This window comes from Monomorium pharaonis, chromosome 3 (genome assembly GCF_013373865.1).
Source record: "Monomorium pharaonis isolate MP-MQ-018 chromosome 3, ASM1337386v2, whole genome shotgun sequence".
Taxonomy (NCBI): Eukaryota; Metazoa; Arthropoda; class Insecta; order Hymenoptera; family Formicidae; genus Monomorium; species Monomorium pharaonis.
In genome coordinates this window covers 28944798-28968993 of record NC_050469.1, presented here as the reverse complement: position 1 = coordinate 28968993, position 24196 = coordinate 28944798, and the positions used below count along the sequence as shown (strand labels likewise).

At 28.5% G+C, this 24196-nt stretch overlaps 2 protein-coding genes across 9 annotated transcripts in view; one reads left to right on the top strand and one right to left on the bottom strand.

Annotated features, from left to right (window-relative positions):
* The window catches only part of LOC118644795, an 18948-nt gene extending 10441 nt beyond the window's left edge, over positions 1 to 8507 (bottom strand). The window contains exon 1 of the mRNA XM_036284360.1: positions 8188 to 8507. Coding sequence (XP_036140253.1) covers positions 8188 to 8484 — 297 coding nt within the window. The 5' untranslated portion in view covers positions 8485 to 8507. The remainder of the gene's footprint in view (positions 1 to 8187) is intronic.
* LOC105837965 (activating transcription factor 7-interacting protein 1) lies at positions 1631 to 24196 on the top strand. Of its 8 annotated transcripts, none has more exons than XM_028189464.2 (15): positions 1647 to 2006; positions 12033 to 12348; positions 13409 to 13525; positions 13691 to 14680; positions 15830 to 16149; positions 16499 to 16759; positions 16849 to 17226; positions 17416 to 17569; positions 17760 to 17941; positions 18717 to 18812; positions 19074 to 19128; positions 19371 to 19444; positions 19524 to 19623; positions 19711 to 19880; positions 19981 to 20486. In XM_028189464.2, the coding sequence occupies exons 2-15, from the start codon at positions 12096 to 12098 to the stop codon at positions 20074 to 20076; spliced, it is 3246 nt and encodes a 1081-aa protein (XP_028045265.1). In that variant the 5' UTR covers positions 1647 to 2006; positions 12033 to 12095; the 3' UTR covers positions 20077 to 20486. The 8 variants fall into 8 exon arrangements, with proteins under 8 accessions (XP_028045271.1, XP_028045265.1, XP_028045267.1 ...); XM_028189466.2 differs by having other exon boundaries at positions 13688 to 14680; positions 18717 to 18806; XM_012683185.3 differs by having other exon boundaries at positions 13688 to 14680.

The window sequence follows — 24196 nt, the reverse complement described above, 5'->3', positions numbered from 1 at the left end:
AATCAGAAATTTTAAGTAAAATATAAAAGTTTTCTATTACGTTTCTTCTTTTTTATTTCTCTGTGGAGAACAATATAAGTTAGTATGAATTTATTTATACCACATATAAGAAATATGTATAATTTTCATATTAAAAACTATTATTTATTTGTAATCTAAATGGAATGACAATTATATTTATATTTTATATAAATGAGTAAGTTGTTACTGTATATTTTTTGTAAGCACAATAAAAATATGACACACCTATACATACACACATACGCGTGTTCATGATCACACACACACACACCAATATATTATATTAATGTGCGCGCGCATGTGTGTGTCAAAAAGACGTCTTTGATATTGTTTTGATGTTAAAATAATATCAAATAAAGTCAGCTTGTTACCTAGGATATTATGACAACTATTTCTAAATTGGGAAGAATATTATACATCCCGATAAAGAATTTTTTAAATAAAAAAATATATAAATATACTATATAAATTACATAAATAATATATATTTATATTAGTTTTTTTTTTAATGTTTGTTTATTAAAAAAATCATACTAAGAAGACTAAATTAAAAGGATAATTTTCGCATTTTTTCCACAATAAGTATAAAAAAATAAGAAAAAATTGCTTATATATTATAATCATGTATATTCCTTGGCTCAAAAATATATATGAGTATACATAATTAATTTTTTCTTATTTTTTGTACTTAATTTTTTGTTAGAAAAATATTATAAAAATTATCCCTTTAATTAGTTCTTTTTAGTATGAATATTATTTTTTAATGCTAAACAGAAATTTTATAAAAGTAAGAAACTAATATAGATATATGGGCATATTTGTTATATATATATATATATATATATATATTTGTCATGTAAACATTTTTTTTATTAGATAATTACCCAGATAGCACAGAGAGTTCAAAAAGAATTTAATTGTATGTCACCAATTATAAATTCTTTTTAAGATGTAAAAAGAATTATTTTTATAAAAATTTTATAAAAATAATTCTTTTTGCATCTTGAAAAGAATTCATAATTGATGACATACAATTGAGTTCTTTTTGAACTCTCTGTGTTATCTGAGTACACATTGTTTTATGTTATAAGTAAATACAATATTGTATAATGACAAAAGTTATAACATAAAGTAGCAAGCGTATTATGAACACAAAGAGAATAACAATATGGTTTCAAGCAACGGACTCAAAGGTGATTCCCGTACATATTGAGGATTGAAGCGTTACACCATTAATATTGTTGTTTCAAAACAATATAGTAACATAATCGCTAGGTATCTTTATATCGATTAATTATCAATATTAGTCTTGTAAGCATTGTATATATAATTGTATGTGCATACAATGTACTTAACGAGCAATGACAAAGTCATTGTGACATATTTTGATGCGTCTATTTACGTTGTTATTGTATTACTTACTAGATTCGCGATAACACTCATCTCGTATTGGTATAATTGTAGTAACAAAAAGGGATATTCGTGTATAAACGCTCGTGTATAAAGCTCTTCGAAAAAGAGCAAAGCGGTAATCCTTGCAGTTAGGCTAAAATTGTTGGCTGTAAATTTAGGGAACACTGCGCATGCGCAGATGAGATATTGTGCATGGGCATATGACGTGTAGGTCGATAACTTTTTGGATATGCGTTAATTCGCATTACATTACTTTTGTACTTTAATATTTCATCCCTTTTATACATTCCTTTTATTCGACTGCATTGTATTCATTGCTTAATTAATCACAACTTTGTTGTATTTCCCATATTCAGGTAGCAGAACGTTAGGTGAGCTAACGGTAGTGGGAGAATCGGCAACGTTGCCAACGTCGCTTGTTTAGTTTGCAACGTTGCGGTTGTTCGTTGGTCAGGCATCGGCAGTGTAGTCAGTTCTGGCATATTTATCATAAATATAACCTGTTTTCACGTGGCGAGAAGTTACTACACGACTGCCAGTCTGCCAGAAAGCTTCTCACACAATAATATAATGTAAGTTAATGAATTATTATCTCATAACATCTTAGTCCAAGCCTAGACCTCTTGAGACAAGCAATCGTTGTGAGGTTCGAAACGTTATGCTTGGAGGCGAAACATTTTCGTGAGATTTTCTCCATTCAAATTTTAAACTTACATACATTATATCTTAATTCTATTAAGATTTTGAGATGTAGAAAGATTGTGCATGCCTTTTAAAGCTTAAAACAAAAAAAAAAACAAAATTTATTTATATTTTTATCTAATTTTTTCAACATAAAATAATAATTTGAATTAGAAATTAAAATTAACTAATATGGATTGAAATGAAACACAATGTCAAAATTGGGCCGTAAGACCCAAATCTGTATGGCAACGTTTGTTGTTACTATAGAGACGCTTTTATAAAGGCACCATTTTGGGTAACTTCATAGACGCCATTTTGTTGTTGTTTCTTCTCGAATATATACTGATAATTTAATTAATTTAAGGCTAATAAAACTTTTTATTGTGCAAAAAGTATATGAGTCATTTGTTATTCATCGTTATAGTATCGTAAATTAATAATATAAATACAACATAATATTTTCACAAAATTTAACAAATACATTAATTTGTTGAAATTGAAGATAAATACAAATATTATATGATTCAATTGTCTTTAATGATTTTTTTGTTTACGAATTATATTTGTCGTTCATCAGTAATATGCTGTGACTGAAATATTACACCGATTAATATAAATACGCGTAATGTTAAAACTTCAAAATAGCTTTTTTCTTTAATTTAACTGTTTTTTTTTTAGAAATTTTCTAATATATATATATTTATATATCGTTATTATGATTGCACAATATTTTGTATGAGGGTTATGAACGCGCAATTTTTTGTGTTGCTGTAGTCTTATATTTATTTCTTTATATATGTTCGAATAGAAAATGTTTTATATTTTTTGAGATTATTTAGAATAAATTTATAATGCTCTACAAGAGATTTTTTAGAATCACTAACAAGTGTTCTAACATTTATTATACTTTATGCTCTGTGATGTTAGACTGGAGAATAATGTAGTTATATTTAATTCAGTTATAATAAATCATTGTGTAATTTTATTTCTAAAAAGATTTTGCAACTAAAATACGTTTGGAAAGATAATTTCATGTTTTGCAACATTATTACATGGCGACGTGGCATTCATCGAGATAGAAGTAACAACAGATGGCACTGCTTCAGTGACTTTTTACCTAAGCTAATAACCTAAACAATATATAGTAACTACTGCGCAGAATAATATGTTGAAAAGATAATTATATTTTTAAACTTTTAATAAAATTTTAAATTTTTGACATTGTAAGCTTTTTTATTCATAATGAACTGTTTGTGTCATACCGAATAGTTTTAATTTTTTTAACTTATATTATAGTTATTGATTTTCTGCACAAATATGTTATTCAAATTTTAAAACAAATTATTATGTTTTAAAAAACTAAATATATATATAAATATATATAATTATGTAATAATAAAAGTATTATTGAAATTTTTTTATGTGTGTGTGAGTTTATAAAAATATTATAATAAGATAAATTCATTGTTACTATCATTATTGATAAAACAGCCAATAATATTTTTATTATATTTTAAAATATAATATTTCTCAAAATAGAATATTCTGTTACATTTTAATAATGTATAATATTTCTAATTTTTATATTTTGTATCTCCAAAAATGTACTGAACAATAATAATATTTAAAACAATAATTTAACTTTAAATTGCTTAAATGTAAGCACATAAATCAGTAAAGAAGCGCCTATTATATAGTTAAGGTTGGATCTTGGCTAATATTATTTTATGTGTATATAGGTTATATATCTCAAAACATTTTTATTTTATAAACTGCGAACTACCGAACATAGCCTATGTGTCGGTGACGCTTCTTTGTTTGTGTGATTTGCTGAGCAATATTCAAAAAAATACAACAAAAAAATTGGTATGAAATTGTTTGGAGAGTTTTTCTCTTAACTATCTATACCGAGTAGTTTGGAAATGACGAAGAATGTAATGTTTAACCAATCACGAGCCGAGGTTATGTTGCACGTCTGTGAAGCACGTCTATCTTCGTGTTAGTGTAACCGCCCATCTCGCGTGATCGGTGGATGCTGGATATGGATAAAAACATTCAGTATATCTATCAAATTCATAATTTAAAAACTGCTTAAAATTAAGAATGCATGTTTATTACGAACATTTCCACTACAGTATAGTCACAAACTTTTAAATATTAAATTTTTTAAGAAACTATGATTTAATAAATTTTATAGCTTCTTTGTAGAAAAAATAATATAATTTTAAGTCAATACGGATAATAGTGTTTACACTGGAACATTTGGGACATTGGAGGAGGGGTAGGGTGGGATGGAGGGGGGCGTATCAGGTGAAAGAGTTGAGAACATCGATGTAAATAAGGCTTTTAGAATGTATGAAAAAACTATCTTTAAAAAACGAGTGAATTATCTGTGCTCTTCCACCGATTGTCTTTTTTTATTAATTATTATTTTATTATCTTCTACATTAAGTACATGAATTAGGTAAGTTTAGAGAAAAAAAATCAGAAAAATTTATCAAGGAAATTATCAGTTTGTTATAAAAAAAGTAACTGTAACGGTAACAATGTTACAAATAGGCAGGTTTGGAAAGTAATTTTCCGAATCTACCTATTTGCAACATTGTTACCGTTACAGTTACTTTTTTTATAACAAACTAATAATTTTCTTGATAAATTTTCTGATTTTTTGTAACGGTAACGTTAACCTTTCATTGTTTTTGTTTGACAAAAGAATGTTAATCCGTATGAGCGTCGTGCTGCGCCTATGTCATGTGTGTCACTGTGTTAGTGCGACGTTGCAACGTAATTTTCTCAACAATTAATCATCACACGATGATTACTGAGAGAAAAGGGATATTAATAAAAGAAATAATAATAGTAAACACAATTAGTCTGTATTGCATCAACACAATCTTGTAAAAGACATCGGTTTTGTGTCGCTATAAATTAATAAAGTTTGGCAACAGCGCGAGTTGCGTCAGCATTTGATCTCTCCATGAGCGCCGTGCTCGGATGTATCACGCGTTAAGGGTCGACAGGAGTGACAGGCCTACTCATCTACACCTTGTTCACGGTGCAGATACACATTTGTACTCTACCATATTTTGTTTTGTAGAAAACATAATTTACTACATCAGACTTTTTAGTTTATTTTTTGTGAAACTACAAATTTTTTTAAAGAATTAGCTTTTGCAAAACCGCAATGAAGATTTTGTAATTTAATCATTAAAACATAATAATAAATAAGATTATCTGCACTTTAGCTATATTATAGTGCAGATCGAATAAAATATCAAAATTAATTCTTATTTTGCTTTTTCCAAAAAGATGCAGGCAATTTTTAAAATTACAAATATTGTAGTTATATTACGATTTTTACATATTTTATAACCGTAATATCTTAAGTCGATTATTCATAATCGATTCTTCAAGACAATCTTGAGTAACGTCTTAAGATGCTAATATAACTTTGTGATTGGTTGATGATGTCTTAAGACATCCTAAAACGGTCTAATAAGAATTTATCATGAATACCAGTATAGTCTTTTTTGCCGGCTTTTAACACTTAAAAAATCTTTAACAAAAATTGTACTAAAGAAAATCGAAAGAAAATAATTATATAAATATAATCTCAAATAAGACTCAGCACAAATTGCATTTTGCCCGATTTTCAGTTCGCTCCGCCTACCACCTACCTCTATTCCTTTTACCTCATCGTTCCGTTAGCAACCAAGTAGCGACTGACACTCAGGACTGTAGCTGAACCCTGGCCTAAAAAGTTGTAAGTCAAAAATCACAAAGTTTTAAAGCTAATTTTTATGCTACATTTATGAAATTAAAAAAAATTAAATGTGAAGTGAACATTCGTTTCATAGAAATGGGAAGTTAAGTTTGTGGTCTTTTGAATTTAAGCTAAAACATATATATATATATATATATATATATATATATATATATATAAAACATTTTAAGAAAAAATATTCAAAAAGTAAATTTTTTGATTTGATCTTGTTTATGTTTAAACAAATAACGGAAAAAAATAAATCATTACCTTTTAGTTAATTTAATAACAAAATAAGTTATTTTTCAGAATTATAATAATATTTAGTTAAAATTTTATCAGTAATTAATAATGATAATTAATTCAATAAACTCAAATTTTATGATAAATTCGGTGCATTGTCAGTAAAGCTCGTGTTTTACTAGTAAAGCCTGTAAATATAATTAGACAAATTGACAGGAAAAACCGAACAATCTTTGCATAGTGTTCTTTGATGATTAAGTTGCTCGGTTTTAGCCTTTAATTTTCTGTTTATATTTATTTATAAATATATATTTGCCCATCGATTTGCTATTAAATTATGTACGCAGACTTCGTTATTGTTATATATTTAGCATTTTGTTAGAATTTTGTCAATATTATCTGATGAATTCTGTATACAAATATTAAATTTATTCATCTTATCAACAAGATTTAGTAGCGAAAGTTTATAAGATCTGTTTTTGATATATTTGACTATTCTTATGCAATTATCTTATGTTTTCCAACGAGCAACAAATAGAAGAAAATGATTTTGTGTGCGAATGCCTATATGTGTGTGTGTGTGTGTGTGTGTGTGTGTGTGTGTGTGTGTGTGTGTGTGTGTGTGTGTGTGTTTAACATTTTGCTAACATTTTATCGATATTATCTGATGAATTCTATATAAAATTATTAAATTTAGTAAGCCTATTCTCTAACTCTTAACAATAATTCGGTATTGTTAATGGTATCACTGCGCACAGATTATATGATAAAAAAGATGTGCAACGATAATATAATAATATCGAACTGTCGTTAAAAGTTACAGAATAGGCTTACTAAATTTAATAATTTTATACAGAATTTGTCAGATAATATTGATAAAATCTTAGCAAAATGTTAAATAAATAAACACACACACACACACACACACACACATACACATACATAGGCAATCGCACACAAAATTATTTTCTTCTATTTCTTGCTTGCCGGAAAATATAGATTGCATAATATCCACCTTAGGAATCGGAAAATATAGGCTGCATAATATCTACCTTAGGAAATGAAAATAAGAGAAAATGTGTCAATTTGTTTCTGATAGTGAAGATTATTCTTGATTATATTTAATAAGAAGAAACCTGTAAATATCTTAATTCATATAATTTAATGTTAGAATTGTTTTATTAAACATTTATAAGAAATTTTGACGTCGATGTTTATATCTTGCATGACATGTATGAATGCAAACATGATTAAGATAAAGTGAAGTAAAATTAATCTCTCAAGATCAAAGTGCAGAAGAATCTATATTATGATCAAGTATTGAACGTAAGATCGAAATGAACCGAGGAAAATCGATCGTGCTGCAATACGATGAGGCATCGTATAAGGCTGCGCCATTCCTCCCACCATAAACTCTATCATTGGTGCGCTGAGCGAAAGGGAAGGGTTATATTCATCAACCGTTCAATAAAACGAATCCGTGACGAAGGTTCTACGCGTAAATTGTTAAAAGATCTCGCATGAACGCTAGACGCTGCCAATAATTGTAAAAAGTTAATTGTAATTGGGCCCAATAATATAAGCAAGGACCATTACGAAAATTAATATGCAACAGTATGCAAACATGCTATGTGGCAAGGTGATAAAATCGATAAGACCAGCTTATCGTAGGCAATGTTACATTCAATAAAAATAAAAATACGAATTTGCAAAAATATATGAAAGAAAAAATTTGAATGAAATTGACCGTATAAGAGTGTAGCAATCAGAACGAGCTGCGTTTTTTTTACATTTAATGTTACGTAAAAAAAAATTTGGATTGTCATATGTCATTTCTATCGCCCTTCTAAATGGGTATAAATGAAGAGGGGGAAATTTTTTGGAAAGTAATTTGCCGGCGTGCCGGTCTATACGCGTTGGTTAAAAATAAAATTGCCTTATTGCGCAGCGAATCGGGACGCTACGAGTGCAGTTTCTGTTCGCGTTTTCCGACGCTTCGTGCACGCTCGGCAATCTCCGGGAGTAGAAACTCGGGGCCTAAGTGCAGTGTGCTCGACGCGCAGACCCTGTGGTGATGATGCTGAGGCTAGTTCGCGCGGTCTCTTTAATTCGTGTTTTAATGATACGCATTTGAGGAAGGGAGCAATGCGAGAAGCGGCGATAAACGCGATGTACGTGAGCATTCCACAAGCTGTTTCGCTCTCGATCAAAGTGCCGTCGTTCACTTCGTTTTGTGGCGTCTCGTTTGTGCTGAACGGACGCCTTCCGATGAAGCGCAACTCCTCGTAACCCGTAACCCGTAACTCGCACGTTCCGTACTCATCGTAACTCTCGATGCCAATGTAAAGCAATTGCTTCATTTTGAGAGCATTATTTTTCTAAGGTGACGCACTTTATAAAGTGAATTCACACCGCAAGTGCACTTTTTGTGTTCCGCGTTTGGGATTGCACGACAACATGACACTCGTTGAGGGTCCTCGGCCGAGTCCTTAAGAAAAAACTGAATTAAAATGTCAGATTAACGAGATCATGTCACATCACGCAGATCACGAAAGATAAAAGCAATTCCCTCTCCGAAATATAGCGTTGTACGACTTTCAGCGGGAAACTTGTCTTTCCGACCCGCCATCTTTTGCTTCGACGGGGTCAGGGCCCTCGGCCCACTAGGCAGGGCCTGATCTCGTGCTGTTCGATCTTCACGAACAATCTTTACGCCGCAATTCGGGCGAGCACAATCTACCTATGAGCGCGACAAATTTCTCCTTTTATCGGAACGCATTGAACTTGTGTGCCAATCGTTATGTTCAACAAAATAGTGACCTCGCGCACGTTGGGCATTGATCCAGAATAAGGCGCGCGGGCGCGCGCGCACGTGTACAGTGGGCGTCACAATGTTAAGACGCCTTTCTGTTCAGCGAAACATAAGTGGTAACCTCTACACACTGATCGCTAAAATTTAGAGTAATGGGCGACATTAAAGCCATGACACACAGAAAAAACTTAAGGCTTATTACACGTAAAAAAGTTTAGTCAAAACCGTAAGACTAAAGACTTGATGTTGACGAACAAAGTGGATACAAAATTTGATGTAATCTATTTTAAACGAATAGTGTGTTTATGATATTCTAACCTCTTCTCTTTCAATGAAAAATTTTGTTTTGCTTGAACATGATTAGGTTATGTGACGATTTTCTACAGATTGAACGTAAGGTGTTAATTGTCTTTCGACTTAACAGAAGTTTTGAGATTATGATTATGGTTTTACGATTATGCTGTTGCATAACCTAGCCACCCTTAAGCTTCAAAATAAAATTTTTCTGAAAAAAGGTGAAAGAGGCTAAAATATCGTACATGTTACTCGGTTAAAATAAATTCCAATCAGTTCATGTTTTGACAATACTACATCAAATTTTATAATTATGATCTTATAGTTATGATTACAGCGCTTATCATTATATATATAAAATTATCTAGATAATCATCTAGATAAAAACAGCTTTACTTTTATCTAAATTATTAGAATGTATATCTTCATTTTTGTGATTATTAGAATGTATATCTTCATTTTTGTCTTAGATAAAGAAATGTAATGTTTTTTAAATTATCTAAGATAATATGACAATGACAAAAATAAAGTATATTGACTTTAGCCTCAATTTTCAAGTTATTATTTATTCTAATAATAGAATTTTCTAAAGTAAAAACACAGGAATGCGTTTCATAATTTACTTTACCAAAAATCTAGTATATGTAACTAGTATATATTAATACTGGAATATATATAATATTAATATATTGGAATGCAGCCCAAATTGGACAGATCAGAAATTAGTGTAATAAAATACCTTAAAACTAAGTTGAAAAACAAGAAATTTTTTAAATTATTAGAATGTAAGTTATATATTTCTTCTATTTTTAACTTTGATCTTTATTTGTGTATTTGTTCAAATCTAAAGAGAAATATTTTTTTAGGTTAGATTAAATTATTGGAAGGACTTATTTTTAAGAAATTTAGAAATAAAAATAAAAATATTTTTATATATCCTGTATTATTTTATTAGCTTAAAATTATCTTAAAATTTTATAACTTTATCAAGATAAAATATTAAATATCTTTATTTTATTTGAAATATTTAATATATTTACATGTAATTTATCATTAGTTAGATAATTTTAAGTTATCTAAGTGTAATACTGGTTATGTTTAACATTTTTACGTGCAATAAAGCTTTAAGCAATAAACAAATTAACCAATCACAGTCAAGAATTTAAGGCATAATATAAACAGATTAGTGAGCATTCACTGGTCTGTTTTGTTTATTGAAGATACTTATTGTTATTAAAAATTTGAAATTATTTGTTTTCTCCCTTTTTTATCTATTGTTCTTTGTATGTATCTTTGAAATATATTGATTTAATTTATCACTATTTTTGATAAAACACAGATCTTGTAGAAAAGTTACTTATAACTCCTAGTCTACAATGAAGATTTAACCTTTAAACTATAAGAAACTGACAAACACAGTTGATTTTTATAAGAATAGTCAATTGTGATTGGTCAATTTCTCATGGCTTAAAGCTTAAATCTTTATTGTAGACAAGGCCTTAGACAAACAGTATCTCAATTATAATGATGTCGACTTTATAATTGGTTGCTGTTTTCATTGACGATATTTTTGCACACTAGAATTGGGCTACATTTCGTTTTATGCATGATGCATTATTTATTTTTGTTCAATGTTTTATGAACAACAAGGGTAAGTAATGCATCATGCGCTTCTGAATCATTTATGATTCAGAAAGCACTTCAACTCTGCAAAGATCATGAAAAGAGGAATCAATCATACGCTGATATTCATAGTCGAATTTCAAGACTATTTCCCAGTCTAGAATGAAGATTTCAGCTTTAACTCACAAGAAACTGACAATCACAATTGATTTTTATAAGAATATTTAATTGTAATTGATCAATTTCTTATGGCTTAAAGTTTAAATCTTTATTGTAGACAAGGGCTATCTTAAGTAATGTCTTAAGATTCTAATATGCTCTGTGATTGGTTGATGACATCTTAAGACAGTACTTAAGATGATCTTAAATGTAAGACTTAATTATGAATACCAGTCATATATATGTCCAGCTATTGGCGCTGTCAATCAGGACAAAATGGAACGTGTTTGTCTTTTATACTTTTATTTTATGGATATTTTAAATAATTTTAAATTTTTTAAAAAATTTTTTATAGCTATAAAACTTTGTTGTAAATGGATTTAGTATTAAAAATATTACACACGTTTATCATTTATGATGTAATATTTAAAAGCTATAAACACAACATTACATCACATATATGAAGTAGTAAATTTCTGGCAAATATAAACTTATCATTTTATGACTGTAAAAATATCTTATAGTAATAAAGATTTATAAATATTTTCACTGGAATATTAGTTTTTTATTTTACTAAATTTCCTTTGAGTTAATATATCTATCAAAGTATTTGTACATATAATTACGAAACTTAAAAATGTCTGGACATAGGTTATCAAAAGTTTATTTTATACCAATTTATATTACAAATATTGTAATGTTATAAAAAAGTTGGAAAGTGAAAGTTCTTGCTGATAATTTGTATAGGAATATACTTGTCGGCTATAGAAATAAAGAACAGAATCTGGCAAGAACAGAATCTTTTCACTTCTAATTAAAATTGTTTCTTAAAAAGAAATACTTAGTAAATGTAATAAAATAAACCCCCAATATCTTATGTTCGAAACCATTAGTTTCATGACTAAATAGAGTGATATATGTTATGTGCTACAGTACACATGTATATTGATATAGATTATATATTAAATGAACCTGTATTATGTTTTACATATATATTTCATGTAATTTTTTTAATTATAGATTGAAAGATATTTAATAAACAACATAAATGAACAGTGACATTTTACTGTGCTCAATTTTATAATGGAGAAAGCACAAACTGGAACAGTGCATAATTTAGAATCTAGTTCCACAGTCTCAAGTGTCAATAAAATTGACATTGATGAATTGTCGAAAGAGAAAGAAGAAGAATTATTATTTGGTGCGGAGGAAGACGGGGAGGATGAAGATACATTGTCCGATGATAGTTTACGCTTGAGATTATCTGACGATGATGAGATTGAGCGAGAGGACGCTACAAATATCGCGGAATTAAAGTCGCAAAGTAAAACAGCTGGTGTGTAATTAATTTTTATCTGTGACAATTATAAATCAACACTTTATTTTTAATATGTTATTAAATAGTTTCTAGATAATATATTTTGATAAAAGTCTGGATAGTTTTGCTACAAGTTTAATTTCATTATGTTTAATACAGAAATGGGAAGTAACATGTTACAAGTAATACTTAAATCGTTATTTTTATTTTTTTATACTAATGATTTGGTAATGATGTTACAACTTTTCATAATGATAATGATAATGGAAATAGTCACACTTTTAATTGATATTATCATTATCAAAAAATTTTTTACGTCAATATCAAATCGTATAAAAAAATAACGATGTTATTCGTAATTCGTTGCTATTGATCTTTGAAACTATCTATAAAATAATTTACAAACTAAAGGATTTATCACAATTGTCTAGAACAAAATCGATTTTTCTTAAAATATGTTGTTAAGTATAAAAATAAAAGTTTTCTTTACACACCACACACACACATACACACACACACACACACACACACACACACCATTTGAGGCATAAGGCATAAAATAACCTCTTAAAACTGTGAGGATTGAAATAATAATAAAAAAAAAAAACATTTTTTAAAAGTATTTAATATTTTTTTATATACTTTTACAAAGTGCATAAAAATTTTGTTTAAAATATTTTTTTTCTATACTTCATCGTTCATTGACAATTGTCTGAAATATAAACTTCATCTTTGTGAGGTTTATTTCATTCCTTAAATTGGACACATAAAAAGGATGTGTTTCAGATTTATATTTAATAACGTATTTCAAGAATCAAATCGGTTTAGGGAAGTTGTGACAGATTTTTTGCAGGATGTTTGTAAAATGTAAAATCTATGAATATGAAATGTCACAGAGAGATGAGGGGAGAGACAGAGAGAGAGAGAGAGAAAGAGAGAGAGGGGACGAAAAAAGAGGGAGAGAGTAGTTATGTTTTAAAATATAATTATAAATAAAATTATATATGTATGTAATTATTTATTTACTGAGATATTTATATTTTGTGCATTTCTATAAATGTTAGCTTTTTGTTTGCAGATCAGCCAATTTTAGATACAATCATAGAGAAGACATTGTGCTCTGACGTGCAACAGACTGTGGAAATAGTTTCTAAGCCTGATGATGATAAAGCGACGCAGGACGAGCATAATATAGGTAATATACACGTAAAAATTGTAAATAATTATCAAATCAAGTTTTCACCACAAGAATATTAATCCAAATTTATAAACTAACGTATAATCGCTTCTTACTGATCCTCGTCTTCAACATTGGAAGTGAAGAAGAAGTCAATTATTTCATCAAAATCTGTTGCAGCAGTTAACATCCCAGAAAATTCAGCTTTACTCTTAGATGAATATACATCTGAAAACAAGCGAATAGAAGTTAATACACATAATTTGGAAAATACTAGTGCAACTGTTAATGAATCTAATGAATCTAATGAAAAGTGTACGTTGAAATCTAGCAAAGATTTAATAATTACAGATGTAAGTGATGAGTGTTCAATTGCAGTATCTGAACAACATATAGGATTAGAAAATGATAATTTATCTTTAAATAATTGTATACAAACAAATAATCCTCGAAATACAGAACTGAAAATTCAGAATGGAGAAAATCTAAAAGAGACAGCCAGCAATAGTAAAGAAGTAATTCCGACAGATACTTGTGAGCTAAAAAATAAATTAGATATCAATACAGACAGTAATAGTTCTTTTATAGATTCTATTACTGATAAGACATCTAATAGTGACAAATTGTCTACTGCAATTATTTCTAACAGTAATGGTAATAATTTAGAGAATGAAATAATAGACAAACATATTACAGATGGTAAAGATGATCAGTTATTAAACTGTTCACAAGACGATCTTAAGAATGATTCAGATGTGGATTTAGTCAAATTCGATAATTCTAATGAATCATTATTATCGAAAGATACTATTTCACATAAAAATAAAAATAAAAGTCTGGAACTCGTGGATACAACGGAAAACAAAAATGTATCAAATATGTCAAAAATCACGGAAAAGCTGACGAATACTTCACTGATAGAAAATCAAAATAGTTCATTTAATGTTAAAGATAATATGGAAATAACGATTAAAGATGACTATGATATTGATAAATCTGAAAGTAAAATTGTAGATAAGAAATCATCAATATTACAAAATATCTTATTAGCATCTAGCGATGTGGATGATTCTAATAACAAAAGTGGAATTAAAAATGATCATACGGTCATGCCAAGAAGAAAACGAATTAGAAAATCAGTCGATACCGTACAAGATTGTGAAGATAACCAAGGTAGGAAATACTTCAACATCAAAAGCAAAATATGGCATGCCAATTTCTGTAATAAGAGATAAAGAAAAAAGAGATTATTAAACAAAAATTTGATAGAGATCATACAGTTTCATATAGTCGAATACAATATTTATGATTTTTAAGCAGATTTATATATGAATTATATATGTATATATATAGTTTTATTTTACAAAGAAACTTGTGGATAATATAAATTGCTACAAAAAGTTTTGATATATGTATTTATAATAATGTATTAATAATATAAAATAAGTGACAAATATAGAGAAAAAAATAAAGATAACCATTTTTTAATTTTTAAAAATTAAATATAAATGGATAAAAGTTGAACTGGTTACGTGTTTTTATAGTAAATCTGATATAATTATTAAAATCTAATAATAATTTTACATATAAAAACACGTTTGGCCATAGATTAAGTTATTCTTACTTTCTTGAAAATGAAAAAACAAAATAATAAAATTAAAAATAACCGCAGTGTTGAGCAAAAAATTGGCATTTGGTGAACCAATTTCGAAAGATATAAGAATAAAATGAATTTGATTAAAATTGATGTACATGTTATACATTAATCGAATCTTTCGGGTGTAAAAATTGCAATAATTTTATTCAATCAAATGCTGTAATCAAATGTCTATCATTGACTACTTCTATTCTACTACACTTAGAAAAGAAAATGTTCTATGAACTAGTCTTTATCCATTATTTTTCGAAATCGACTTACAAGACACCAGTTTCTGTTTGACCTTGCTATATGAATTTTATTATTTTGTTTTTTTGCCTAATACGCTACTGAGAATGATTTAAGAAACTTTTGTATGTAAGTTTTGTATGTATGTATGTAACATCATATAGAGTTTAAGAAAGCACATAACAACCAGCTTGGCTTATTCCATTTGATTTTTAATCATTTGAGATTTCACAAATTTGTTCTGTTGTTTTTTTTAAACTCTATCAATTCTATCATTATCAGTTATAAGAAGATATGTTCTACAAAATAAATCATTTTTCTACACAGTTTGTGTGCTTTGTTATCACATAGAAGTTTTATTATGGCTTATTTACAAATCTTTATTAATATAATTTTAAATATAATTATTAAGTTATTTTTAAATTTTATTATTACAGAGGAAAGGGAGAATGGACGACAAAAGCGGAAAACTGCTAAAAATGCAGAAGAAATAATTAGGAAAAAATTTCTTAATAGTGATAGCGATTCTGACGATACTGAAGAACTTGTAACAGTAAATCATAAACTAAATAAGGATATACGTCCTGCATCACCTCCTTCGTTGAAACGTTGCTCAGAAAACGAGATTTTTAATGGTAATAATAAGAAAGTGAAAATGAATAGCTTGGAAGAAAAGAAAGATATCACACAATTATCCTTTGTTGAAAAATTTTTTCGAAGAGATCTTAAAGAGAAATTACCAAAACTTACACAAGAGGTAAAAAAACATTTATAATAAAATGAAATATTTCGAATTTGTTATGCGTAGAGAAAAATCGTCAATAATGATATAGGTTTCTGAGAGCAAAACTTTTTTATTGTTCAGAAACTAACAACATTGCACTTGACATTAGTACTGATAAAAATATGATCTTAGATAATTACAAAAAGTAAAAATTTATGGTATATATATTTATGAGTTTTTTATATAAATTTTAGAAAATTTTTTTAAAGGAATAAAATTTAGACCATTTTCTTTTAAAAATTGCGTAGTTTAAATACTAGTGTATTGTTAATTAGATCATTTTTAGCATCTTTTCTCATATTATTGTTATAATATATTTAAGGAATTAGAGGAGCTTCTGATTCAAAAGATTGTCGAAACGATCACGATGCGTAGTGAAATTGGACAACTTAGAGAACAAGCTCGTATGTCAGAGAAATACCAAGAAATAACGCGTACGAAGATGCAACAATTGATGAAACAAGTGAAGGACTTCAAGATGGTTTTGGAGCGTAATGAAATAGATCGTCGTGCGAATCCTGACAAAACTGTCGCGCCTATAAAAATAAACAGATCCGTCGGCTTACAAGTCAACTTTATAACGGTATTTATTCATTATGAAAATATATTCTAACACATTCTGTAATATTCACTTGAAATTAAAATATGACGATTATATGCATCACTCAACAGGAACACGGAGTACAGAATTTGCGGCAAGCCGCGAATACTAAGTCTGTAGGAAATGCCACGAACAATATGAACGTCGCGAATGCTACGAACACCACAAATGTCACGAGTGCCACGAACGCCACGAATGCCACGAATGCTACGAATAGTTCTATATCTACCGAAGTGACGAATAACAATACAATAAGTCCAAGACGCGGAATCAAAATAAGATCGCCTGTAGTAAGTCGGCCTGTAGTGACCATGTCTACTCCTATAATTACGCAGAGTCCAGTCCAAACGACGGTTATTCCTGCTGTAACACCTGCAGCTTTAGTTGTTGCTAAACCGTTGGACTCTTCCAATCAGCCTACCAGCACTCTTCAGCCAATCTTACCTGCTGTAAGTATAACGAGGAGAGAGAGAGACAGAGAGAGAGAGAGAGAGAGAGAGAGAGAGAGAGAGAGAGAGAGAGAAAGAGAGAGAGAGAGAGAGAGAGTGTGAGAGAGAGAGACTTGTTCGAATAATATTTACAGCTAATTCAAATAAAAAAAGTTATTTTATAGTGATGTATTAACGCAAATTTTGTAGCCGCAACAACATCAGATTCAACCGCAATCACATCAGACTATTGTTTTAAATGGCAAAATACAAAATCAAGTGAATCGTCCGACATTGATAGCTCCAAAGCCACGAAACAGTGATTTTATCGATCTCACGGACGAAAAGGACGAAAAGAATAAATGTATGTTTATTTTTCTACACATGCGTGTACATATATATATATATATATATATATATATATATATATATATAGAGAGAGAGAGAGAGAGAGAGAGAGAGCATATTTTAAGGCAATAAACTTTCATCGTGTTAGAATTAGATAATGATATTCGCAATTATTATATATTTTTTAACATGTCGAATCTTTATAGTAAATGCAAAAGTTACTACAACTACAACTTCTATAATCGAACAATTGAATGCAACATCGAAACCTACGCAGTCCTTCCAAAGGGTAATACAAGCAATACCAGCAAATGTGATTGCGACGACGCAACCGGCTAGTATAAAAGTGATAACAACTAATCAACCATCAGCATCAGCTGCCCTTGTTGTAAGTTTTTTTTCACTATTATACAAATAATATGTAACTAATGTTATGGGGGGAAAAAAAAAGGATGTGCGGACGTGTATGTACCATACTCTCTAAATCGAAATCAGTATATTATCGTTCACTAAAGGACTGTGAATAATCTGATTTCTACTGAAATCAGAGTATTGTGTGCTGATATAGTGTACTCACTACATCAGTGAATTATGCACCGTCTTTCAGTACATAACGATAATACATTGATTTCGATCAGTGAAAATACATTTCTCTTAATCGTAATCACTGAAAGATAATAAATAGTCATTGACAATTACAGTTGTAAATATAATAAATTAATAATAATATATCTATAAATCAATAAGGTTTTACTGATTCTGATTTACAAAATGTACACACACATACGCACACACGCGCGCCATATAGGCCATATAGGCCATAGTACGCACATCCACATAAACATACATTTTGTAAATTAGAATCGGTGAATCTTATTATCCTTCAGTGAACGATAATATACTGATTTTGATTTAGAGAGTATACACGCGCGCCCATCTTTTATATTGTGTGTTTGTGTATATATATATATATATATATAACAAATAGTTATTCTATAGGTCGGGTCACTACAAGTGATCTTATTTTGATTTTGCGTCTTGGACTTATTTCATTGTTATTTATCGTCTTAATAAATTTAGAACTGTTTATAATGTAAGATATTATATGTATAATGTTTTTATATTTATATATTATTTATTATATATTTATTAACTATTTTCAGAATAATGTAAATCCGCCCAGACTAGCGTACGTGATGCAGAGTAGCACAGGTTCACCGAGACAAGTACTAATAGCAAATACTAATCAACAGGTACAGGTAACAATGATTTTTTGTTTCTTTGAAGAGTAGCTTATATATTTAGAAAGAAGAAACGAGATATCATTGAATAGTATATAAGTAAATGTATATGTATGTGTATAAGTATAATTATAATTAGTTCCTTTATTTTTAGAAAGTAGCGTATATATGTGTGTGTATATATATGCGCGCGCGCGCACATACTCACACCCACATACATGCTGCTTTCTAAAAATGAGAGAATTATAATTTTGTTTTATAAATTCAAATATTTTCTAGATACGGCCGGTAAATACACCTAATAGACCACCATTTTCTGTTGCTTATAAGACAGGTAATTAAATAGAAAACATTAATATGTCATATTTTTAACTTTATAATATTATTTAGAAAAGCATTTTTCTTATCCTTATTTGAATTATACATGGTTTTATGTACATAGTCTTATATATATTATTGGTTTTGCTTATATATTATTGATATTATCCTTTTAGAAAAACTAAAAAAATAATTGTACAAAAAAATGTGTGTAATATTTTTTACTTCATATTAATTTACTCATTGTCTTATTAACAGGAGTATCAACAATCGCGAATGGTGCTGTGCGCGTCCTAACCACGCCAGTTTTACCGAACATACAAATAAATAAGGTAAGTATCAAAAGTAACATTTCTATTGTGACACTTATTCATCAAACATTATTATAATTTTAGTGCTGTTTTATTTTAGCATCCAGCACCACTACCAGACATTCCAAATTATACGGTGACACCTGGTTTGAAACTTCCACCGCCCGCGCCATCGTTGAAGATCTCAAAAGTAGCAAATGGTAAACTAGAATGTCTCTATTTTATACAAATAATTGAAACTCTTAACATGCACTCTTTAACTTGCAACCTTAACATTGTATCGATAGGTATAGTGCTATCTTGGAATATGAATTTGTCAGACAAATATGCCGATATCGCCAGTTATCAGTTATATGCCTACCAAGAAGTTACTGGTATGAATCCTAGCACATCGCTATGGAAAAAAGTGGGTGATGTACGTGCACTACCACTTCCTATGGCGTGTACCTTGACTCAGGTGAATTAAAATATCAATATTAGAACTCGATGGGATTAGTACAAGTTTTTTTAATAATTTAGAATTTGAAATATTATAAATGACGATATTCTTGTTACAGTTTTCAGAGGGTAATAACTATTACTTTGCAGTCAGAGCGGTCGATACACATTCTAGAAAAGGACAGTACAGTATACCGGGCAATATTTCTTTATAAAGGAGTAATAAGTTATCGAAATCTTCATTTAGTCCCTGTTTCTCGTTTATTTTTTTATTCTTGCGTTCAACGCTTATTGTGATAAAAATAGCCTATAATGTTTCACAATAACATAGTATACAACAAATCTGTTTCGACGATTAATATAGCTAATTTCTATTTTTTAACTACCGAACATAAATACGGTAATCACTACTTCCGTTAATATTACATCCATAAATGCTTCCATAATGGCACATATAATTTATTGTACATAATTCCCAACTTTATAATATATATGTTTTGTCTTTTTATTCATTTCTTTTAACAAGTGAATTTTTATACATCCTTTTGAGGTAAAATATTGATGTTACAACATAATTGTAATTTTTTAAAGGAAGTTTTATGATAAATTTAAGAAATTATCTGAATGTTTTTGCTCTCTGATTTGCTCACAAATAAACTACTAGACAACACGTATGTCTAAAATTGGGACATAAGATGATTTAAAGGCATCTTAAAGATGTCTTTCAGCATGACATGACTTAAAGACATTTTTTAATTGTTTTTAAAACATTTAATGATCCAATTTTAGACATGGTGTCTGAGCTGTCGTCACACTATGGAAAATACAAAATTTTAATCAAACAGATTCATATACAATTCAAACGTACATAATTTGAAGACTGGTTAAGTTTTTAGGAAGTTTTGATTTTTTAAGGAAGTAAATATTATTTATGGTTATCGAAGGTTCTATGGGGATTATATATGCTTGATTGTTTGCGCCGAGTGTCTGAACGCTAACTGAAAAATAGTGATAGACATAACAATTGTAGTAAAGTGAGGAATGTTTTGTATATTATGTATTTAATCTTTTTTTCTTGGTATAATTTTATTTCATTGTTGGATGAAGTGTTCATAATGGGATAAAAAGTAATTAAAGCAGAAATGTGATCTGTATGACTTTATATATTTATGTATAAAATCATGTATTAAAATGATATATTCATTGCTTATCACAACATAAGTCCTCATAACAAACACATTGGGGTTTTTAACTTTATTAAACATAAGATGCATGTTAATAGTATAATTTTTGGTTTTGTTAAAATTAATACAAGAACTTGATATTAATCAGTTTTTGCTTTTTGAAACATATTTTGGTCGATATTGACATTACTCTGTTGGTATTTGGCGATTTAATCTGCGTTTGGAATCTGTAGGCACTTTGTGATAAAGAGATCTGCTCAGGATTTGTTAACAAACTCGTCGCATTGCCACCAATTGCTATTGCCAGAATTGCTCTAGTGTTTGCCTTTAATTTGACTTCCACCAGTTCTGATATAGTATCGTCTTCCAATTTGACCTCAGAATACGTTCTTCAAATTTAATTTTCATTGAAGACTAACTGAGGACACAAGCGCTTACTTTGGCATTATTATTTTTCTGACATTTCCGTTTTTCGTTTGATAACATTCCACGACCAAAATGCATAATATGTAAAAATTGTTCTTCACTCAATATATTGGATTTTCATTAGAATTCTCTTTGTTTACAAGTAACTAAAAAATGACAATTTTTAAGTATTTTAATAATAATTACGTTGTAACAAATGAGTATATTTTTATATATTACATTACGTTACATTTTTTATAAAATTTTAATAACATGCATTTGTGTAATTTTCAATGTGTTTTTATTCAGATAAATCTACTCTAATAATTTATATGCAACACCTGCTAATGACCAGAGCATTCCCTACTTTATACGAAAATTATCTTATTCTCTATTATAGTTTTCCGTTCAACGTTCAATTGCAAATGATCAAACAGGGCGTGCCGCCTCTATTCTCTTCAGGTTTAGGTAATATTAACGATGTAAGATCGAAAAACCTTCCATAGTCCATGTTTTCTTTCTGAATAAACAGGCACTAACTAAATTTAATTATTATGTAATTTAGTATTTTTTAGGCCGCTTGGTATTTTCTTGGATTATGTTTTTCAGTGTAGTTTCCTCAGTAATCTGCTACAAAGTAGTGGTTACTCGAGGTAATATAATTTGCTCAATTTTTTACAAAACTAAATTTATAAATGAGTATTTAATGTTAGTGTATATATTAAGAAATTCTCTTTTAACTCTCTGCAGCACTGTGGATATACTCGGATGTCCAAAAAATATATTTCTAGCACCTTGAAAATTGTATCCTTTAGATAATTTAATGTGCTTAATTTGCAGTTTATATAAAAAATTTGAATTTTAGACATTTAAATTTTTCCTTTAAAATGACATTTCTAAAAGATATTAATAAATGATAGTCTAATTTTGAAAGTTTAAAGTTTGGCCCACAACTTAATCTGTCATTAAAAATTTTTTAATTTTGACTTTAAATTTGTAATCAGCGATCTAAGAAATCCCCTAGATATTAAGTTTCAAAGGAATCGATCAGATATATTCTATGTGCTTCAAAGAGTTAATAAATAAGAAACTCATTATTTAAATCATTCATGTGTAAATATTAATGTGTACATATACAAGGAGACCTTAAATATTTTAGAGATTTTAAGTGTGATCACATTAATTAAAGACGAAAACTTTATATGATAATGTCTGAAATGGTTTAGTTTTAGAGATACTTGGTAACAAAATTAAAGAAAATTTTTTACTGATTATTTAAAACTATGTTTAATTATATATATATATATATATATATATATAAATTTAAGAGAGGACATAAAAGACTCATCTTTTTAAAAGACACAAGACTCTTTCAAATTAAACTGTTTCAGATGTGTGATCAAGTGAAATTTTCATTTTAAACTAATGTGAAAAATCATCCTTTAAAATCTTTTAGATTACTTAAAACCAACCTATATACATCGTATGTTTTTGTTACATGGAAAACGTAAATGTTCAGATAGACAAACGTGCAGAACGTAACATGTGAATATTTTCTGTATTCTTTATGATGTCATTATAAAAGCATAAAATTATAAATAATTTAAATATACCTATTACAATGTCATATTGTAGTTTACATATTTCACAATATAGCAATATGTTTCTATTTTGTTATAAACGCATAATTAAATGCATATATAAAATGTTAATAATAAAAAATTAAATTTTATTTGTATTATTTACGGGAGCAATAATTGAAGCAATCCATTTGACGAATGTTAATTCGTTATAATTTATGAGGTAGTTGCGTTTTTACTTAAAATTTGCACGTTTTCATACAGGAACATGTAGCATTTTGTTAGCATAAAAATTGCATATTACAGTTTTAATTTTAGCTAAGTATTAGCTCCAAATTTTTGTACATAAAATGTCGATATGCTGTCATTTTGTTTATTAGATTTTCTTATGTTAGATTATGTAGATTGGTGGCAGAAATCGAGCAGTCTGTTAACATAATATTAAGATAGAAATTGATTATGGTTTGTGTTGACATTGAATGCAGTAATTATAAGATTGGCTAGGTGGTTCCATCTGGAGCGTATAAAACGTGACAAGTTTTCTAAATAATCACAGTTTATATAATCAGAACTTGGACATATTGTAATTATTCATGTATCGTTTATACATGCACTTGAATCACGTAAAATGTTTTTTTTTGTACCAAGGAAGCTAACCATAATAGAAAATAATCTTTTGGTAAAAAGGAAAAGAGCCATAATACATGCTTTTCAGAATCTATATAACTTATATTATTCTAATATCTATTTACATTAATATTATTTTAATATCTATTATGTAATTGTAGACAATACGTTGATTTTTTATTCTAATAATGTCTGATTAATTGCGCTTTGTTTCTAACAAAATAAGTAACATATTACTATTTTTAGCATCAAAAGAACACTATCATGTTGTTATATTTATTTCATATGAGAACTGCGTTTAGAAATATCCGAGTGCCTCCATTTATCATTTTATTTTTATTGTTCGCAGAATTTGAAATAAGGATAAAATTTAAATTTGCAAATTTCGTTACTATGCTGGCATTTGTCTATCTGAATGTTTGTGATTCTTATTAAAATCTTAGTGAACTTCACTACTTGGCGTGTGATAAGATAAATAGTTAAATTAATCATCCCTTTTGTATTTAATGCAGTATGAATACAATAAACTTTTCAACTAA

Coding starts and splice junctions, on each gene's coding strand:
- LOC105837965 (XM_012683185.3), top strand. CDS start 12,096: ATGGAGAAAGCACAAACTGGAACAGTGCATAATTTAGAATCTAGTTCC. Junction 19,445..19,523: donor CGAACATACAAATAAATAAG/GTAAGTATCAAA, acceptor GTTTTATTTTAG/CATCCAGCACCACTACCAGA. Junction 19,881..19,980: donor TGGCGTGTACCTTGACTCAG/GTGAATTAAAAT, acceptor TTCTTGTTACAG/TTTTCAGAGGGTAATAACTA.